Raw genomic sequence first — 16,118 nt, forward strand, 5'->3', positions numbered from 1 at the left:
TAATGCATGAACACTCCTGGGCACTGTCCAGGAGCCCCAGGTGCATGATCAGGGCCAGGAAAGGGGGGGGGGAGTGCAATGCCGATTTGGCCGCTTGTGCTGCTCTTCTTTGACAGGAGTAACTGCAAGGTCACCCCTGTCAGAAGGAGCAGCGGCTGGCTTCTGCTGGAGAGAGAACTCTGCTTTCTCCTCCTTCCTCACCGTGGTCTCATTGTAGTAGAGGAAGGAGGAGGTGCCTTCATTGCAGGTGGGAATAGTATTTGAGATCTGTGAGTACAAGGGGGGAAGGGAAGCGCACAACTCTAATATAGGGGGCATTGTGATGGGGACACCTGATGGATGAGGACAATGTGATGTATATGGACATTGTGATGGGACTCCTGATGGATGGGGGCAATGTGATGGGAATATCTGATTTATGGGGGTGCTGTGATGGGAATATCTGATTTATGGGGGTGCAGTGATGGGGATATCTGATTTATGGGGGTTCTGTGATGGGGATATCTGATTTATGGGGGTGCTGTGATGGGAATATCTGATTTATGGGGGTGCTGTGATGGGAATATCTGATTTATGGGGGTGCAATGATGGGGATATCTGATTTATGGGGGTGCTGTGATGGGGATATCTGATTTATGGGGGTGCTGTGATGGGACACCTGATGGGTGGGAGCAGTGTGATTGGAATATCTGATTTATGGGGGTGCTGTAATGGGAATATCTGATTTATGGGGGTGCTGTGATGAGGATATCTGATTTATGGGGGGTGCTGTGATGGGACACCTGATGGGTGGGAGCAGTGTGATTTGAATATCTGATTTTTGGGATGCTGTGATGGGACACCTGATGGGTGGGAGCAGTGTGATGGGGATATCTGATTTATTGGGGCGCTGTGATGGGGATACCTGATGTAGGCGAGTAGGAGTCCCAATGCATTAGTTTGCCCAAGGGGCCCATGATGCTATTAAGATGGCACTTCTGCCAGCTGGTGCTATACCACCCTTTGAAAAGCAATCCACTGCAGATGACTTTCCAGAGGTCCGTAAGCATTACCACCTGTCTGAAAGAGCCCTCAGTCTGTACAGGGATAATGTTATAGTATACATTGTGTGTGTGTAGTGTCCCTAGAAGATCACTGGCACTTTGGACATGGAAGAGTTAATCCCAGGTTTCAGTCGGGAATTCCTTTCTCCAGCTCATCACGCTGGCTGCCCTCTTCCCATCCAGGAGAAGAGATTGTGTCATTAATAGAAATAGAACGAGACAAACGAGACTTAATCATTTGGAAATGTAACGTTAATGAGAAGTTGTTGTAGAAAGGAACTTCAAAGGTCCGGTAATGGTGCCGGGCATCTGGATTGGGTTCAGCACAAACCTACAGGGTATTGGATCTTCAAAGGGAACAAGTGTAAGGCAGCCAGGCACTTAATTAGAATAAGAACAATGTGACAGTGACACAGACAGCCCTGAGCGGATCTGATGGAATCTCCCATGTGGCCTGTAGAATAATTATCATACAAAGTATGTGGGCTCCAGGTACAAGGCTGAGGGATCATCAGTCCACAAGAGGCCTTGCGAGCACCGCAGCTTCAGTGTTTCTGTACAATGAGAGGCAGACCTGGTGTGTTCTCCATGTGAGGGTACATTTGTCACTTAGTTATTTTCTTCTGGGAGAAATAGACAGCAAAACTCCTAACGGAGGCCCCCTTTATGTATTTCATCACAATGCAAACTCTAAGACTTCATTTAGACTTGTGGTTGGGGGACAGCAAAAATGTGTGGTTGAGCCGCGTTTCTGCAACCCACCATCCACCCCCTCCCCCTTAACCCATTGGCACTGGCACCTCCTGGCTCTTTAAGGGGTGTGTGACGCTGGGAGATGGGGTTTAGGGTCATGTGACCACCATGAATGGGCCCTAATTAATACTATGTGATGGTTTTGTACTTCTTGGTCACATATCTGTATGTGTACAGTAATGTGTTCTTATAATAATTGGGTAGAGAGAAATTGTAAGGCCTTTATCACAATGTGCAGTCTGATGTTAATAAATTAAAAAAACATTGTTAAATGTTTTGGAAGAAGTTGGTACATGCTGCCTGTTTATTCTGTCATCTCCCCGGCAGTATGACACAGCCCTGGACAGCCAGTCACTGGGCACCCTACAGCCAATGGCGTATCACACGGTTAACCGCAGGTATCGGGAGTTTCTGAACTTACAGACCCGTCTGGAGGAGAGAGCCGATCTGCGCAAGTTTATTAAACGTGAGAAACCTTTCTAAGTGATGTTTGTGTAATTTCCTAATAAAATCCATGTGTCAGTAAGGACTGCCAGCACAACAGTTTATAGTTCTTTATTTCCAGGACTCTGTCACAGTTATGTCAAAGCAGAATCGATTTAAAGAGTTAATTCACCGAAAAAACTGCCTATGAAGGTAAGTGGCATCTGTATATACACTGCTCAAAAAAATTAAAGGAACACTTTTTAATCAGAGTATAGCATCACGTCAACTAAACTCCTGGGATATTGCTCTGGTCAGTTAAGTAGCAGAGGGGGTTGTTAATCAGTTTCAGCTGCTTTGGTGTTAATGAAATTAACAACAGGTGCACTAGATGGGCAACAATGAGACGATCCCCAAAACAGGAATGGTTTTTTAGGTGGAAGCCACTGACATTTTTTTCCTTACTCATCTTTTCTTGCTGTTTTTCACTAGTTTTGCATTTGGCTAGGGTCAGTGTCACTACTGGTAGCATGAGGCCATACCTGGACCCTACAGAGGTTGCACAGGCAGTCCAACTCCTCCAGGATGGCACATCAATACTTGTCATTGCCAGAAGGTTTGTTGTGTCTTCAGAGCATGGAGGAGATTCCAGGAGACAGGCAGTTACTCTAGGAGAGCTGGAAAGGGCCGTAGAAGGTCCTTAACCTATCAGCAGGACCGATATCTGCTCCTTTGTGCAAGGAGGAACAGGATGAGCACTGCCAGAGCCCTACAAAATGACCTCCAGCAGGCCACTGGTGTGAATGTCTCTGACCAAACAATCAGAAACAGACTTCATGAGGGTGGCCTGAGGGCCCGACGTCCTCTAGTGGGCCCTGTGCTCACTGCCTGGCACCATAGAGCTTCATTGGCATTTGCCATTAAACACCAGAATTGGCAGGTCCACCACTGGCGCCCTGTGCTTTTCATAGATGAGAACAGGTTCACCCTGAGCACATGTGACAGACGTGAAAGGGTCTGGAGAAGCCGTGGAGAACATTATGCTGCCTGTAACATTGTTCAGCATGACCATTTTGGTGGTGGGTCAGTGATGGTCTGGGTAGGCATATCCATGGAGGGACACACAGACCTCTACAGGATAGACAATGGCACCCTGACTGCCATTAGGTATTGGGATGAAATCCTTGGACCCATTGTCAGACCCTACGCTGGTGCAGTGGGTCCTGGGTTCCTCCTGGTGCACGACAATGCCCGGCCTCGTGGGGAGAGTATGCAGGCAGGTCCTGGAGGATGAAGAAATTTATATAATTGAATGGCCCCCCACGCTCGCCTGATCTAAATCCAATAGAAAACCTCTGGGATGTCATGTTTTGGTCCATCCGACACCGCCAGGTTGCACCTCAGACTGTCCAGGACACCATCTGTCTTCTCAATAGGAGCATGCGCTGGTGTTGTCAGGCATGTATACAAGCACATGGAGGACATACACACTACTGAGCACCATTTTGAGTGGCTGCAAGGAAATTTCAGCAAAATAGACTAGCCTGCTGCACCTTTTTTTCACTTTGATTTTCGGGGTGTCTTTGAATTCAGTCCTCTGTAGGTTCATAATTTTCATTTCCATCAAACGTTGGGGCATCCTTACGTTCCTAACACATTACCCAGTCCATATCAGTATACATATCCAGCATGATATTTTTCCCCTTTGAGATCTGATGTGTTTTCAAAGTGTTCCTTTAATTTTTTTGAGCAGTGTAAAAAACCAACTGGGCAGGTTTGACCGAAGTTAAATAATGCCCTTGTTATTGTTGTAGGCCATTTATGTATGTACCTCCCAAAGCATGGCCAAACTCCCAGAGCTGGCATCATTTTATACTACCTTGTTGCTAGGGTATTGCTAAGACACTCCCAACTGATCCCAGTAGCTCTGAGCTCAGCGATGCTGTAATGGAGGAGATAGGGACTACGCAGGTACGGAGGATTGAGAGTCCGCTCCTGTGATGGTGGGGGTGAGCCATAACGACTCGGAGTATCTTAGCAAAGTCCTAGCAACAGGGCAGGATGGGATGGTGCCTTCTTTGGGAGTGTTTCGGACAAATTTCTGGTAGGTACATAAATGGCCTACACCTATGACAAGGGCATTTTCCAACTTTAGTCAAAGCTGCACGGTTTGTTTTTATCTACGGTTGCCCCTTACCTGCATAGACCGTTTTGTTGTAAATGTGAAGTCACCCTTTAACTGTTTTGAAAAACAATCACATCAAGGCATGCCATGAATGATAACTGTCAAAGTTGCTGCTTATCTTAACAGAGGTGTAAGGCTACAATCACACCAGCGATTTAGGCTGCAGCTCTAAGAGACTAGCTGTGGCTGCTGACCCTGTTCACTATAATGACAGGTCGCCAACAACCGCAGCTATTCGCAGCTAACCACGCAGTGAGCGATTACCTGCAGTGATCTCTGGGCACATACAGTCGCTGACCATCTCTTGTATTTTTTCTGCAGTCTTTGACCATCTTTTGTACCAGGTCTGCAATCTCTGGCCATGTCTTGCATCATGTTTGCAGTCTCTGACCATCTCTTGTATAATGTCTGCTCTCTAACCATCTCTTGTACCTTGCCTTTAGTCTCTGGTCATCTCTTGTATCTTGTCTGCAGTCTCTGACCTGCTCCTGTCCTGTGTCCACATTCTCTGGCCATCTCTTGTATCTTGTCTGCAGTCTCTGGCCATCTCTTGTATCTTGTCTGCAGTCTCTGGTCATCTCTTGTATCTTGTCTGCAGTCTCTGGCCATCTCTTGTATGCTGTCTGCAGTCTCTGGCCAGCTCTTGTATGCTGTCTGCAGTCTCTGGCCAGCTCTTGTATGCTGTCTGCAGTCTCTGGCCAGCTCTTGTATGCTGTCTGCAGTCTCTGGCCAGCTCTTGTATGCTGTCTGCAGTCTCTGGCCAGCTCTTGTATGCTGTCTGCAGTCTCTGGCCAGCTCTTGTATGCTGTCTGCAGTCTCTGGCCATCTCTTGTATGCTGTCTGCAGTCTCTGGTCATCTCTTGTATCTTGTCTGCAGTCTCTGGTCATCTCTTGTATCTTGTCTGCAGTCTTTGGCCATCTCTTGTATGCTGTCTGCAGTCTCTGGTCATCTCTTGTATCTTGTCTGCAGTCTCTGACCTGCTCCTGTCCTGTGTCCACATTCTCTGGCCATCTCTTGTATGCTGTCTGCAGTCTCTGGCCAGCTCTTGTATGCTGTCTGCAGTCTCTGGCCAGCTCTTGTATGCTGTCTGCAGTCTCTGGCCAGCTCTTGTATGCTGTCTGCAGTCTCTGGCCAGCTCTTGTATGCTGTCTGCAGTCTCTGGCCAGCTCTTGTATGCTGTCTGCAGTCTCTGGCCAGCTCTTGTATGCTGTCTGCAGTCTCTGGCCAGCTCTTGTTTGCTGTCTGCAGTCTCTGGCCAGCTCTTGTATGCTGTCTGCAGTCTCTGGCCATCTCTTGTATCCTGTCTGCAGTCTCTGGCCAGCTCTGACCCGCTTTTGTACTGTGTCTACAGTCTCTGGCCATCTCTTGTATCTTATCCACAGTCTCTTGCCATCTCTTGTATCTTCTCTGCAGTCTTGGACCATCTCTTGTATCTTGCCTTTAGTTTCTGACCATCTCTTGCATCTTGCCTTTAGTTTCTGGCCATCTCTTTTATCTTGTCTGCAGTCTCTGGCCATCTCTTGTATCTTACCTTTTAGTCTCTGACCATCTCTTGTTTCATGCCCATAGTGTTTGACTAAATCCTGTTGTGTGTCTGCTGTCTCTGACACCAAATATTCACAGAATTTTATGTGCAGCCCTTTTGGTGATATCAGGGGCCACACTTGAGTATAAGTTGACTACCATGTTATAGAGCAGTGGTAGGATTGTACACACACTGGCAGAGTTGGGAAAGCTTTTTCATTTTTGCAAGGCATGTACATTATTAAAGTGTTTTTGTATTTGTAAAGGCTCAAGGTGCATTCTATGCATGAAGGTAAAACCTTCAGTGTGCAGTTCCTCCACCACCCCCCAATCCGCCCCCCCCCCCCCCCCACGACACTTACCCAAGCCCCATTGCAATCCAGGGATGTGCGCGAGAGCCTCGACTCTCCGGGTTATTTCCTTCCGCGTTGGTTGAAACAGCAACATTAGCTAGTGAGCCGATGACAGAGAGAGTGGACTGGGCTGAGCTGTGGCTCTTTGTGTGAATGAACATGCAGAGCAGCGGCTTGGGAGCGAGCCTCCTTGGGTGCGCCCATAGCAAGCTGCTTGCTCTGGGTGCACTCGGCAGGAGGGAGGAGCCAGGAAGGGGACCTATGAAGAGGAGGATCAGGGCTGCTCTGTGCAAAACCACTGCACAGAGCAGGTAAGTATAACACATTTGTTATCCTTTTTTTTGCTTTTAATATCACTTTAATATTGGTACATAGACAAGCTGTAGTTTAGGAAACAAAGGAGATCATGTGACTAGTAGCCATTTCTACAAAGGGAGAAAACAGTGGTGCCTGGTTACACAAACCAGAGACATAAGTGGCATATCTGGGGACAATAAAGAGTGGAAGAAAGTTCTGTATAAACGAACTCACAGCAGTGTTGAACAAGGTCAGGAAGCCTCTTGTCAATGATATTCTATTCTCCCTGGCTGGCATTCAGCTTTAAGAGATCTGTGACAGATCGGAGGGCAAATTTCATCACTAAATGCTGATCGTTGGCGGCACAACAGAGAAAAGAGACGGGCAATCACTATTGGCCACACTATCACACAAAGCTAAATTTTTTTCTTTGTTTGCAAAACAAACCTGAAGACATTTTTGCACATAAATTGCATGTTGATACACAACTGCTTTAATAAATGTCTCCCATTACATACTAATGCCAGGTCTCTGTCCTTGTGAATTTTAGACATTAAAGGGCCCAAGAAGTTTCTTCCAGATTTGCCATTTGGGAACATGGACACTGAGAAGGTGGAGGCAAGGAAGAGTCAGCTGGAGTCTTTTCTGAGGGTAAGGGAGCATTCTGTAGATGACCCTATTATATACTGTACGTTGTCACTGAAGCTGTCATCATAAGTGCCATCAAGACTCCGACCACCAACCACAATGTCTTGGCTTGTGGTCAGACACATTTCTGGTGAAAAAAGATATTTATTATATAATCACATACACATGCAGTAAATGAGTGTCTCTGTGTTCTCAGTATGGTGATACAGGAGCTCCATATGCATTATGACTACTTGTCAGGGAGTGTGCTTCCAGGGCCTAATTTGGGCTTCTCTCCAAGTAGCCAGTTTTTATGTCTTTGGTTACACAGAAGTCTGGCTACACATAGGAGACCAATTCAGGAGTTTAAAATTCAGTTCACCGTGCATGCATTAAGCTACCTAAATTTAAGTGTAAATCACCAGCTCACTACTCACCTGCTCTGCACTCAAAGCCTTGTACTTGCCAGTCCCTCACTCATCAGCCCTGCACTCACCAACCACACACTCATAGGCCCTTCACTCACCAACCACACACTCATAGGCCCTTCACTCACCAACCACACACTCATAGGCCCTTCACTCACCAACCACACACCCATAGGCCCTGCACTCACCAACCACACACTCATAGGCCCTTCACTCACCAACCACACACTCATAGGCCCTTCACTCACCAACCACACACCCATAGGCCCTGCACTCACCAACCACACACTCATAGGCCCTGCACTCGCCAACCACACGCTCATATGCCCTGCACTCGCCAACAACAAACTCATAGGCCCTGCATTCACCAACCACACACTCATAGGCCCTGCATTCACCAACCACACACTCATAGGCCCTGCATTCACCAACAACACACTCATAGGCCCTGCATTCACCAACCACACACTCATAGGCCCTGCATTCACCAACAACACACTCATAGGCCCTGCATTCACCAACAACACACTCGTAGGCCCTGCATTCACCAACCACACACTCGTAGGCCCTGCATTCACCAACCACACACTCGTAGGCCCTGCATTCACCAACCACACACTCGTAGGCCCTGCATTCACCAACCACACACTCGTAGGCCCTGCATTCACCAACCACACACTCATAGGCCCTGCACTCACCAACCACACACTCGCTGCCCTATATTTACCAGCCTCCCACTCACCTGCCCTGCACTTGCCAACCACACGCTCATAGGCCCTTCACTCACCGACCACACACTCATAGGCCCTTCACTCACCGACCACACACTCGCTGCCCTATATTTACCAGCCTCCCACTCACCTGCCCTGCACTCACCAACCACACGCTCATAGGCCCTTCACTCACCGACCACACGCTCATAGACCCTTCACTCACCGACCACACGCTCATAGGCCCTTCACTCGCCGACCACACGCTCATAGGCCCTTCACTCACCAGTCTCTCTCTCACCTACCCTGCACTAACCTACCACTTACAGGTCTTGCAATCACCGCCCCTTTCTTACCAGTCCTTCACTCACCAGCTCTGTACTCTCCTGCCCCTGTGCTCATTGACCATACACTGACTGGCTCTGTACTCACCGCCCTGTACTTACCAGTCTTTAACTCACCAGTGCTTAAAGCGGTATTAAACCAAAAACCAAAAATGTAATACAGTGCAGCTTACCAATCATTAGATGTGATGGCTGCATTAGTTTCCTTTTAGGATTTTTTCCCTTTGTTTATACTTGGTGATCTGACCAGTAATACACCTCACTGTATTACAGTGCCTTCACTCCGAATGAAGGAGCACAGGGGGCACAACAGACAGCAGAATTGTCAGTCTGGTAGGAGGGGAGTGTTAGATGTACTAGAAGATTTAAATACACTAATTGAAGCCAAGCTCCAGCTCACACTTTATAATCAGTTACAGCAGACAGTGTTTTTTTTCCTTTAGGGATAAAGGTTTTACATGAATAAATAAAAGCTGATCTTTTAAACCACCATGCGAGTGCCAAATGCTTTGCCTGATCCATGTAAACTGATATATTCTGCTGGAGAGCTTAAGCTTTTAAAAAACAGACTTGCTCGCTGGATCACCAGATGAAAAAGAGAGAAAACCTAAATAATAAAATGAATGCAGCCATCACATCTAAGAATTGGCAAGCTACAATATACTAAATGTTTCCTTTTGGGTTTTATATTCTTTTATCTCACCAGTCCTAAACTTACTTGCCCTGTACTCGCCTACCACGCACTACCAACTCTGCACTCAATGGCCCTGCAATGAGTAGCTCTGTACCTGCCAGCCAGGCATTTGCTGGCCCTGCACTCGGTGGCATCTCACTCATTTGCTCAACCCTCACTGGCACCGCACCTGCCATAGGATGGACACTACTATAGTTTGGCGAGGTGATAGGTGGGTCAATATAGAGCATGGACAGGAAAAAGACCAGTAGCCCTGGTAGATGCTTCTGGATGCTCCCAGGTTGAGGGGGAGTCAAAAGTGATTGTAAGAGAATTCCTGACCTCCCTAGTTGTATCTTCAGACATCAGCTGGTAGAGTCAGGGGCCTCCCACATATGACATTGTTGCTTTGTCTGAAAATGGCGCCATCAAGGACCTGTCACTTTGGGGGAGATTTACTAAAACTGGAGCACTCAGAATCTGGTGCAGCTGTTCATGGGTATCCAATCAGCTTCTAACTTCAGCTTGTTCAGTTAAGCAATAGAACCTGGAAACTGATTGGTTTCTTTGCAGAGTTGCACCAGATTTTGTACTCTCCAGTTTTAGTAAATAATCCCCTTTATGTCTAGCATTTGACAAGCTTTGGATAAAGCTTGAATGAAAAAGGTCTGCATATAAGACGTCAGAACACTTTATTAGATGTGTCTGCGCTGACCAGTCCCGTCAGATCCCTTGCACTAATGTCACCCCTGCAGACTCCTTTTCTAGATCATAAGAGGACCTGGCTGCTGGACAGCCAATAGGAAGAATCCATATCATGCAGGCAGTGACATAGGCACCTAAAGCAGAATCCTACTTTCTGTAAAGAAAAGATTTGAGAAGGCCTGAGACTGGAGCGTCATGTGACTGCGGTTTTAGGTGAGTGAAAAAAAAAAAAAGCATTTAGATAGCAATCAGTGGTGAGGGGGGGGGGGGATAGTGGGAGCCTGGAGATCAGCTTTAATGCTACACATGCCTGGGTTTGTTTGAAAAAGCATTGCATTCAGTGAACGAATCCCACGGGATCCTCTTATTTATCAAAGCTTCAGCATTATTATTCCGAAAAGAAGAACATTAACCAGCCGCAGCGTTTAGGAAGCAAATCACCATTTTGTTTGATGAAGTGTCCAAATGTAACATCTGTTGTGAACAGAACTCACAAACTGTAAATTTGTAAATGTAACAAATGCAAAACATCCAAATAAACAGCAAACTATTGCCAGAAACACGCCGCCTCCAATTTATTCTACGCGAATAACGAGCCGAGCTCCCGGCACTCTAATACATTTACCTGTAAACTGAACCCAATCTTTCTGACATACGTCTTTCACCAATTGGGGATGTTCCTATTATAGGGGGATGTTCTTACTGAAGGATGATGTTAGCATTGTAGGGTGTTTTTAGCATTATAGGGTGATGTTTCTTTTATAGCTTCAGTTAGCATTATGGGGTGTTGTTAGCATTATAGAGTTGTTAGTGTTCTGGGGTGGTGTTAGTATTATAGGCTGTTGTTCTCATTATAGGGTGATGTGTTATGGGGTGGTGTTAGTTTTATAAGGTGATGTTAGTATTATGAGGGGATGTTGGTATTATTGGGTGGTGATTTTAATGGACTCTTGTAACGATGAGTCTTTTGTACAGCAATTGTGCGCGGTGCCGGAGATCGCCAGCAGCGAGGAGGTGCAGGAGTTCCTGGCTCTGAACACTGATGCCAGGATTGCATTTGTCAAGAAGCCATTCCTAGTCTCCCGGATTGATAAGGTACCAGAACACCTTGTGATATCCTCTATTGTATATTGCTGGAATTCGCAGACATAAGAAATTCTGCTGCACAAATATGTTTGAGAGGTGCTTGTCTCTATCGCCTAACCCATGAACTGCTGCAAGATGTAGAAAGAAATGTTATCCCCCTCCTCTGATTTCTGCATGATTGATGTGACAATACTGCCCGTGATCTTGTCATCTGTGATTTTGTCATCTACTGTAGGCCATGTATGAACTGTGTCTCAGTGGAATGGGCAGCGGCTAGTGGAAGGGGCAGGGCAGCGGCTAGTGGAAGGGGACGGGCAGCGGCTAGTGGAAGGGGACGGGCAGCGGCTAGTGGAAGGGGACGGGCAGCGGCTAGTGGAAGGGGACGGGCAGCGGCTAGTGGAAGGGGACGGGCAGCGGCTAGTGGAAGGGGACGGGCAGCGGCTAGGGGAAGGGGACGGGCAGCGGCTAGGGGAAGGGGACGGGCAGCGGCTAGGGGAAGGGGACGGGCAGCGGCTAGCGGAAGGGGACGGGCAGCGGCTAGCGGAATGGGACGGGCAGCGGCTAGTGGAAGGGGCCGGGCAGCGGCTAGCGGAAGGGGCCGGGCAGCGGCTAGCGGAAGGGGCCGGGCAGCGGCTAGCGGAAGGGGCCGGGCAGCGGCTAGCGGAAGGGGCCGGGCCGTGGCTAGCGGAAGGGGCCGGGCCGCGGCTAGCGGAAGGGGCCGGGCCGCGGCTAGCGGAAGGGGCCGGGCCGTGGCTAGCGGAAGGGGACGGGTTGGGCCTAGTGGTGACTTTGCTCATCCTATGATTGCCCGATCTGGCCACCAAATAAAAGATCGCTCTACAAATATTGTGTGTACTTTGTGAGATGTACATATTTTAGACAGTGTGGCAGTTCTGGGCACTCCCACAGTGTGAATTAAGGTTACAACCCAGGATTCTCAACTAAACAGGTTGAGGTGCTCCAGGGGGTTTTCTTAATGCAGAAGAAACTGGTTTTTCAGTGTCCTCATTTGTTTGTAAAGTCAGTTTTGGGACCTGGAGCCTGGAGATTTTGAAGTTATTTGGGTTGAATGAAATCTCCAATCCTGGGTCCATGGTTTTTGAACCCCCAGCACACTAATTGTACAGGTGTGTGCAGGGCTTTAAATAATAACCTGATTAGGTTTCTGGGCTCCACCCCGGCAGATAGAGGAGGTCTCTGCCTAGGAGCACAAATTGGAGCTGGAGCAGCAAGTGGCTTCCGAGAGTGTGGACCAAGCTGTTGAGTGAGTTCCTAAATGGTATGCGGTCACAGTCTGTAAGAGGCCAAGGCTCGAAGAGTAAAGCCTGAGCTATGGTGATGTCTGTCTAAGCCTGGAGACTGCACATGTATTTTCTCTGAGGGATCATTTGTTTGGATGGCAAACGAATGCTGAAAACTCCTATGAGGGAAACCAATGATGTTCATTTTTCCTTTTAATAAAAGTAGGCCAGAAAAGCCCTTAAAAAGAAGATGGCAAGTGGAGGTGTCCTTTTTAAACCTCTACCATTTGATGCTAGGTGTCACAACAGGTAACGGAGAAGCATAAGGGAAAATAATAGCAATCTGTCACAAAAATTCATCTTGGCCAACAGATTCTCTCTTGGCTTATAGACAAAAGATTCCTTTACTTCAACCATTACAGGGCTGGTTAAGCAAACATTCCCTCCCATCCACAGCACATTTTATTTTTGGGCAGAGCAGCCTGACTTCTCTTGGCCTGTGATCTATTTCCTGATGTCAGACAAGGCAATTCATCTGAACACAGAGTTATGCGGCCATGTTTGTGTCTGGATGTTGTGTACTGATAGCGGCTCCATGGCTGTCACTGGCTGTCTCTGTACACTCTGATTAGACACAGCGTGATAATACACCTGAGATAGATCCGCGATATTTCAGAGTATCATCTCTGCACTGTCTGTATTCTGATTCTCCCGGCTCTCTGCTGATTTTATCTCCTCATACATCACCTCTATTGTCGTCTCACATTTAAATAACACAAGTGCTGCCATTATTCGCTACACGGTGTCTGCATTCAACATCTGTGCTAGGAATGCACACCGGGTCACATGTCATTGTTAAAGGGACTTTACCAGTGAAAATATATCCAGACTTATTCACCCCTCCTCCAAAGGATGCCATACTTCCCATTAATCTCTACATATTACTCTATTGTGAAGACAAATGTCCCTCAGTAGGCCTCCAAAAACATACACATTCTTGCATTTCATTTCCTTTAAGGAATGTTAACTCTAAACTCCAGGCAATGCTGAACTCCAGGTGAACAGCCAAAAAAACAGCAGAAATACTTCACACGTTTTACCTGCCAATTGATTTGTATTTGTGTCCATCCAGTTTTGAGATTTACACCGCTGTGCCAAATAGCTAAGTTCTGTCTGGTAGGGCGGGAGACCTGCAATTTCTCTGCTGCAGTTCAGTAACACTTACAGGTCTTGTCTCTACCCCTGCCTGTGACTGGGCAGTGAAAGGAGAAGCAGCAGACTGAAGAGCTCACCTCTCTGTCACTCTGCTGTGCATTCTATCAACACATTCTTTGTTAATACAGCATAACTCATTGGCTCCTTTGCTGCCCCCCTCCTTCCTCTTCTTTTTTTTTTCTTCACTCATTTCTGCAGTAGAAAGCAAGTGGTTTCTAATAAGTCAAATTCAGGTACTAACACTGCTGGGATTTAAAGCTGAAGGCAAAATATCTGCTTATATTTTGCCTTTCCTGGCTCTTCTCTCCCCCCTCATCAACATGCTGATTACATTTTTAAATAAAACCTTTCTGTTCCATACCTTAAGATTCAGTGATGTCATCACTGGCTCTCTGTGTTACTCTGTGCAACGCAGGCAGATCAGTGCTGATGGAAAGAGCCGGCAGGGTGCTGCACATAGCTTGAAAACCTCACAGCACCCTGTAATCATGTATAAATGATTACAGAGATGCCTTAATTTATGAGGATTTCAGCTTGTTATATTGTATAAAGTAAGATTTATATACTGTCATGGCCAAAAATATTGGCACCCCTGCATTTCTACCACTTAGCCCAGAAAATTGTTGCAATTGCAAATGTTTTGGCATTCCCATGTCTGTTTCTTTTGTTTGTATTGGTATGACACAACAAAGTGAAGAAACAAAAAGCCAAATCTGACACATTCCACGCAAAACACCCAAAATGGATTGGAGAAAATGATTCCCCTCAATGTAATATTTGGTAGCACACCCCTGAACTGAAATCAATCGCTTCCTGTAACCACCAAGTTCTTACACCTCTACTGGAAGTTTGGAAAACGCTTCTTTCACCAACTGCTCCAGACTGCTCCAGTCTCTCAGATATGAAGGGCTCCTTTTCCCAACTGCTGTTTTTAGTTCCTTCCACAGGAGCTCTATGTGATTTGAGATCTGGACTCATTGCTGGCCAGTTCAGTCCTCTCCAGCACTTTGTCTGAAAACATTTCTGGGTGCTTCTTGACATATGCCTTGGGTCGTTGTCCTGCTGTAAGACCCATGACCTCTGATGGAGACCCAACTTTCTGACACTGGGCCCTATATTAAATCCCAGAATTGTTTGGTAGTCTTCATATTTCATAATGCCATGCACACGGTCAAGACATCCAGTGCCTGAAGCAGCAAAACAATCCCAAAACATCAGTGACCCCCCACCATGTGTCACTGTAGGGACTGTATTCTTTTCTTTAAAGGCCTCATTGCTCTTTCTGAAAGCAGTAGAATTATGGGCTTTACCAAAAAGCTGTCATTTTGTTTGGTCTGTCCACAGCACATTCTCCCAAAAGGATTTTGGCTTCCTCAAGTAAGTTTTGGCAAACTCCAATCTGGCTTTTTTCTGTTTCTATGTCAGCAGTGGGGCCCTTCTGGGTCTCCTGCCATAGCGTCCCTTTTTCATTCAGGTGGCAACGTATAGTGCAAGCTGACACAGTTGTACCCTGTGCCTGAAAGTCAGCTTCAATCTGTCTGGAAGTTGATCGAGGTTCTTCATCCACCATTCGAACAATCCTTCACTGCAATCTTTGATCAAGTTTTCTCTTTCACCCACATCCAAGGAGATTAGCTACAGTGCCATGGGCTGTAAACTTCTTGACAATGTTGCACACAGTGGACACAGGAACATTAAGATCTGTTAATTGATACAGGTGAGTTTAATTACAAATTACAGGAGCATCACAAACTTGGAATGCAACTATTTCTTACAATTTTGAGACAGTGCCAATAATTCTGTCCATTCCATTTTTGGGGTTTTACGTGGAATTTCTACACTTTTTTGTGTCATACCGATACAAACAAAAGAAATAAACATGAGATGGCCTAAACATTTGTAATTGCAGCAATTTTCCTGGGCAAAGTGGTGCATTATCTGACAGGCTTGTGTGCCAATATTTTTGGCCGTGACTGTATATTGTGTGTGTGTGTGTGATATAGATAGATAGATAGATAGATAGATATACAGTGGGGATCGAAAGTTTGGGCACCCCAGCTAAAAATTTGTATTAATGTGCATAAAGAAGCCAAGGAAAGATGGAAAAATCTCCAAAAGGCATCAAATTACAGATTAGACATTCTTATAATATGTCAACAAAAGTTAGATTTTATTTCCATCATTTACACTTTCAAAATAACAGAAAACAAAAAAATGGCGTCTGCAAAAGTTTGGGCACCCTGCAGAGTTAATATCTTGTACTGCCCCCTTTGGCAAGTATCACAGCTTGTAAACGCTTTTTGTAGCCAGCCAAGAGTCTTTCAATTCTTGTTTGAGGTATCTTTGCCCATTCTTCCTTACAAAAGTCTTCCAGTTCTTTGAGATTTCTGGGCTGTCTGTCACGCACTGCTCTTTTAAGGTCTATCCATAGATTTTCAATTATGTTGAGGTCAGGAGATTGTGAAGGCCATGGCAAAACCTTCAGTTTACGCCTCTTGATGTAATCCCCC

At 46.4% G+C, this 16,118-nt stretch overlaps 1 protein-coding gene across 2 annotated transcripts in view; it reads left to right on the forward strand.

The window, feature by feature from the left end:
- The window catches only part of SNX19 (sorting nexin 19), a 52,334-nt gene that overhangs the window by 3,599 nt on the left and 32,617 nt on the right, over nt 1-16,118 (forward strand). For both annotated transcript variants that reach the window (XM_089660072.1, XM_089660071.1), the window contains exons 3-5: nt 2,124-2,262; nt 7,130-7,230; nt 11,042-11,161. In XM_089660072.1, the coding sequence (XP_089516198.1) occupies nt 2,124-2,262; nt 7,130-7,230; nt 11,042-11,161 (360 nt within the window). The remainder of the gene's footprint in view (nt 1-2,123; nt 2,263-7,129; nt 7,231-11,041; nt 11,162-16,118) is intronic.

The sequence above is a fragment of the Staurois parvus genome, unplaced genomic scaffold (assembly GCF_062004578.1).
Source record: "Staurois parvus isolate SC_StPar_1 unplaced genomic scaffold, SC_StPar_1.0 ptg001200l, whole genome shotgun sequence".
Lineage (NCBI taxonomy): Eukaryota > Metazoa > Chordata > Amphibia > Anura > Ranidae > Staurois > Staurois parvus.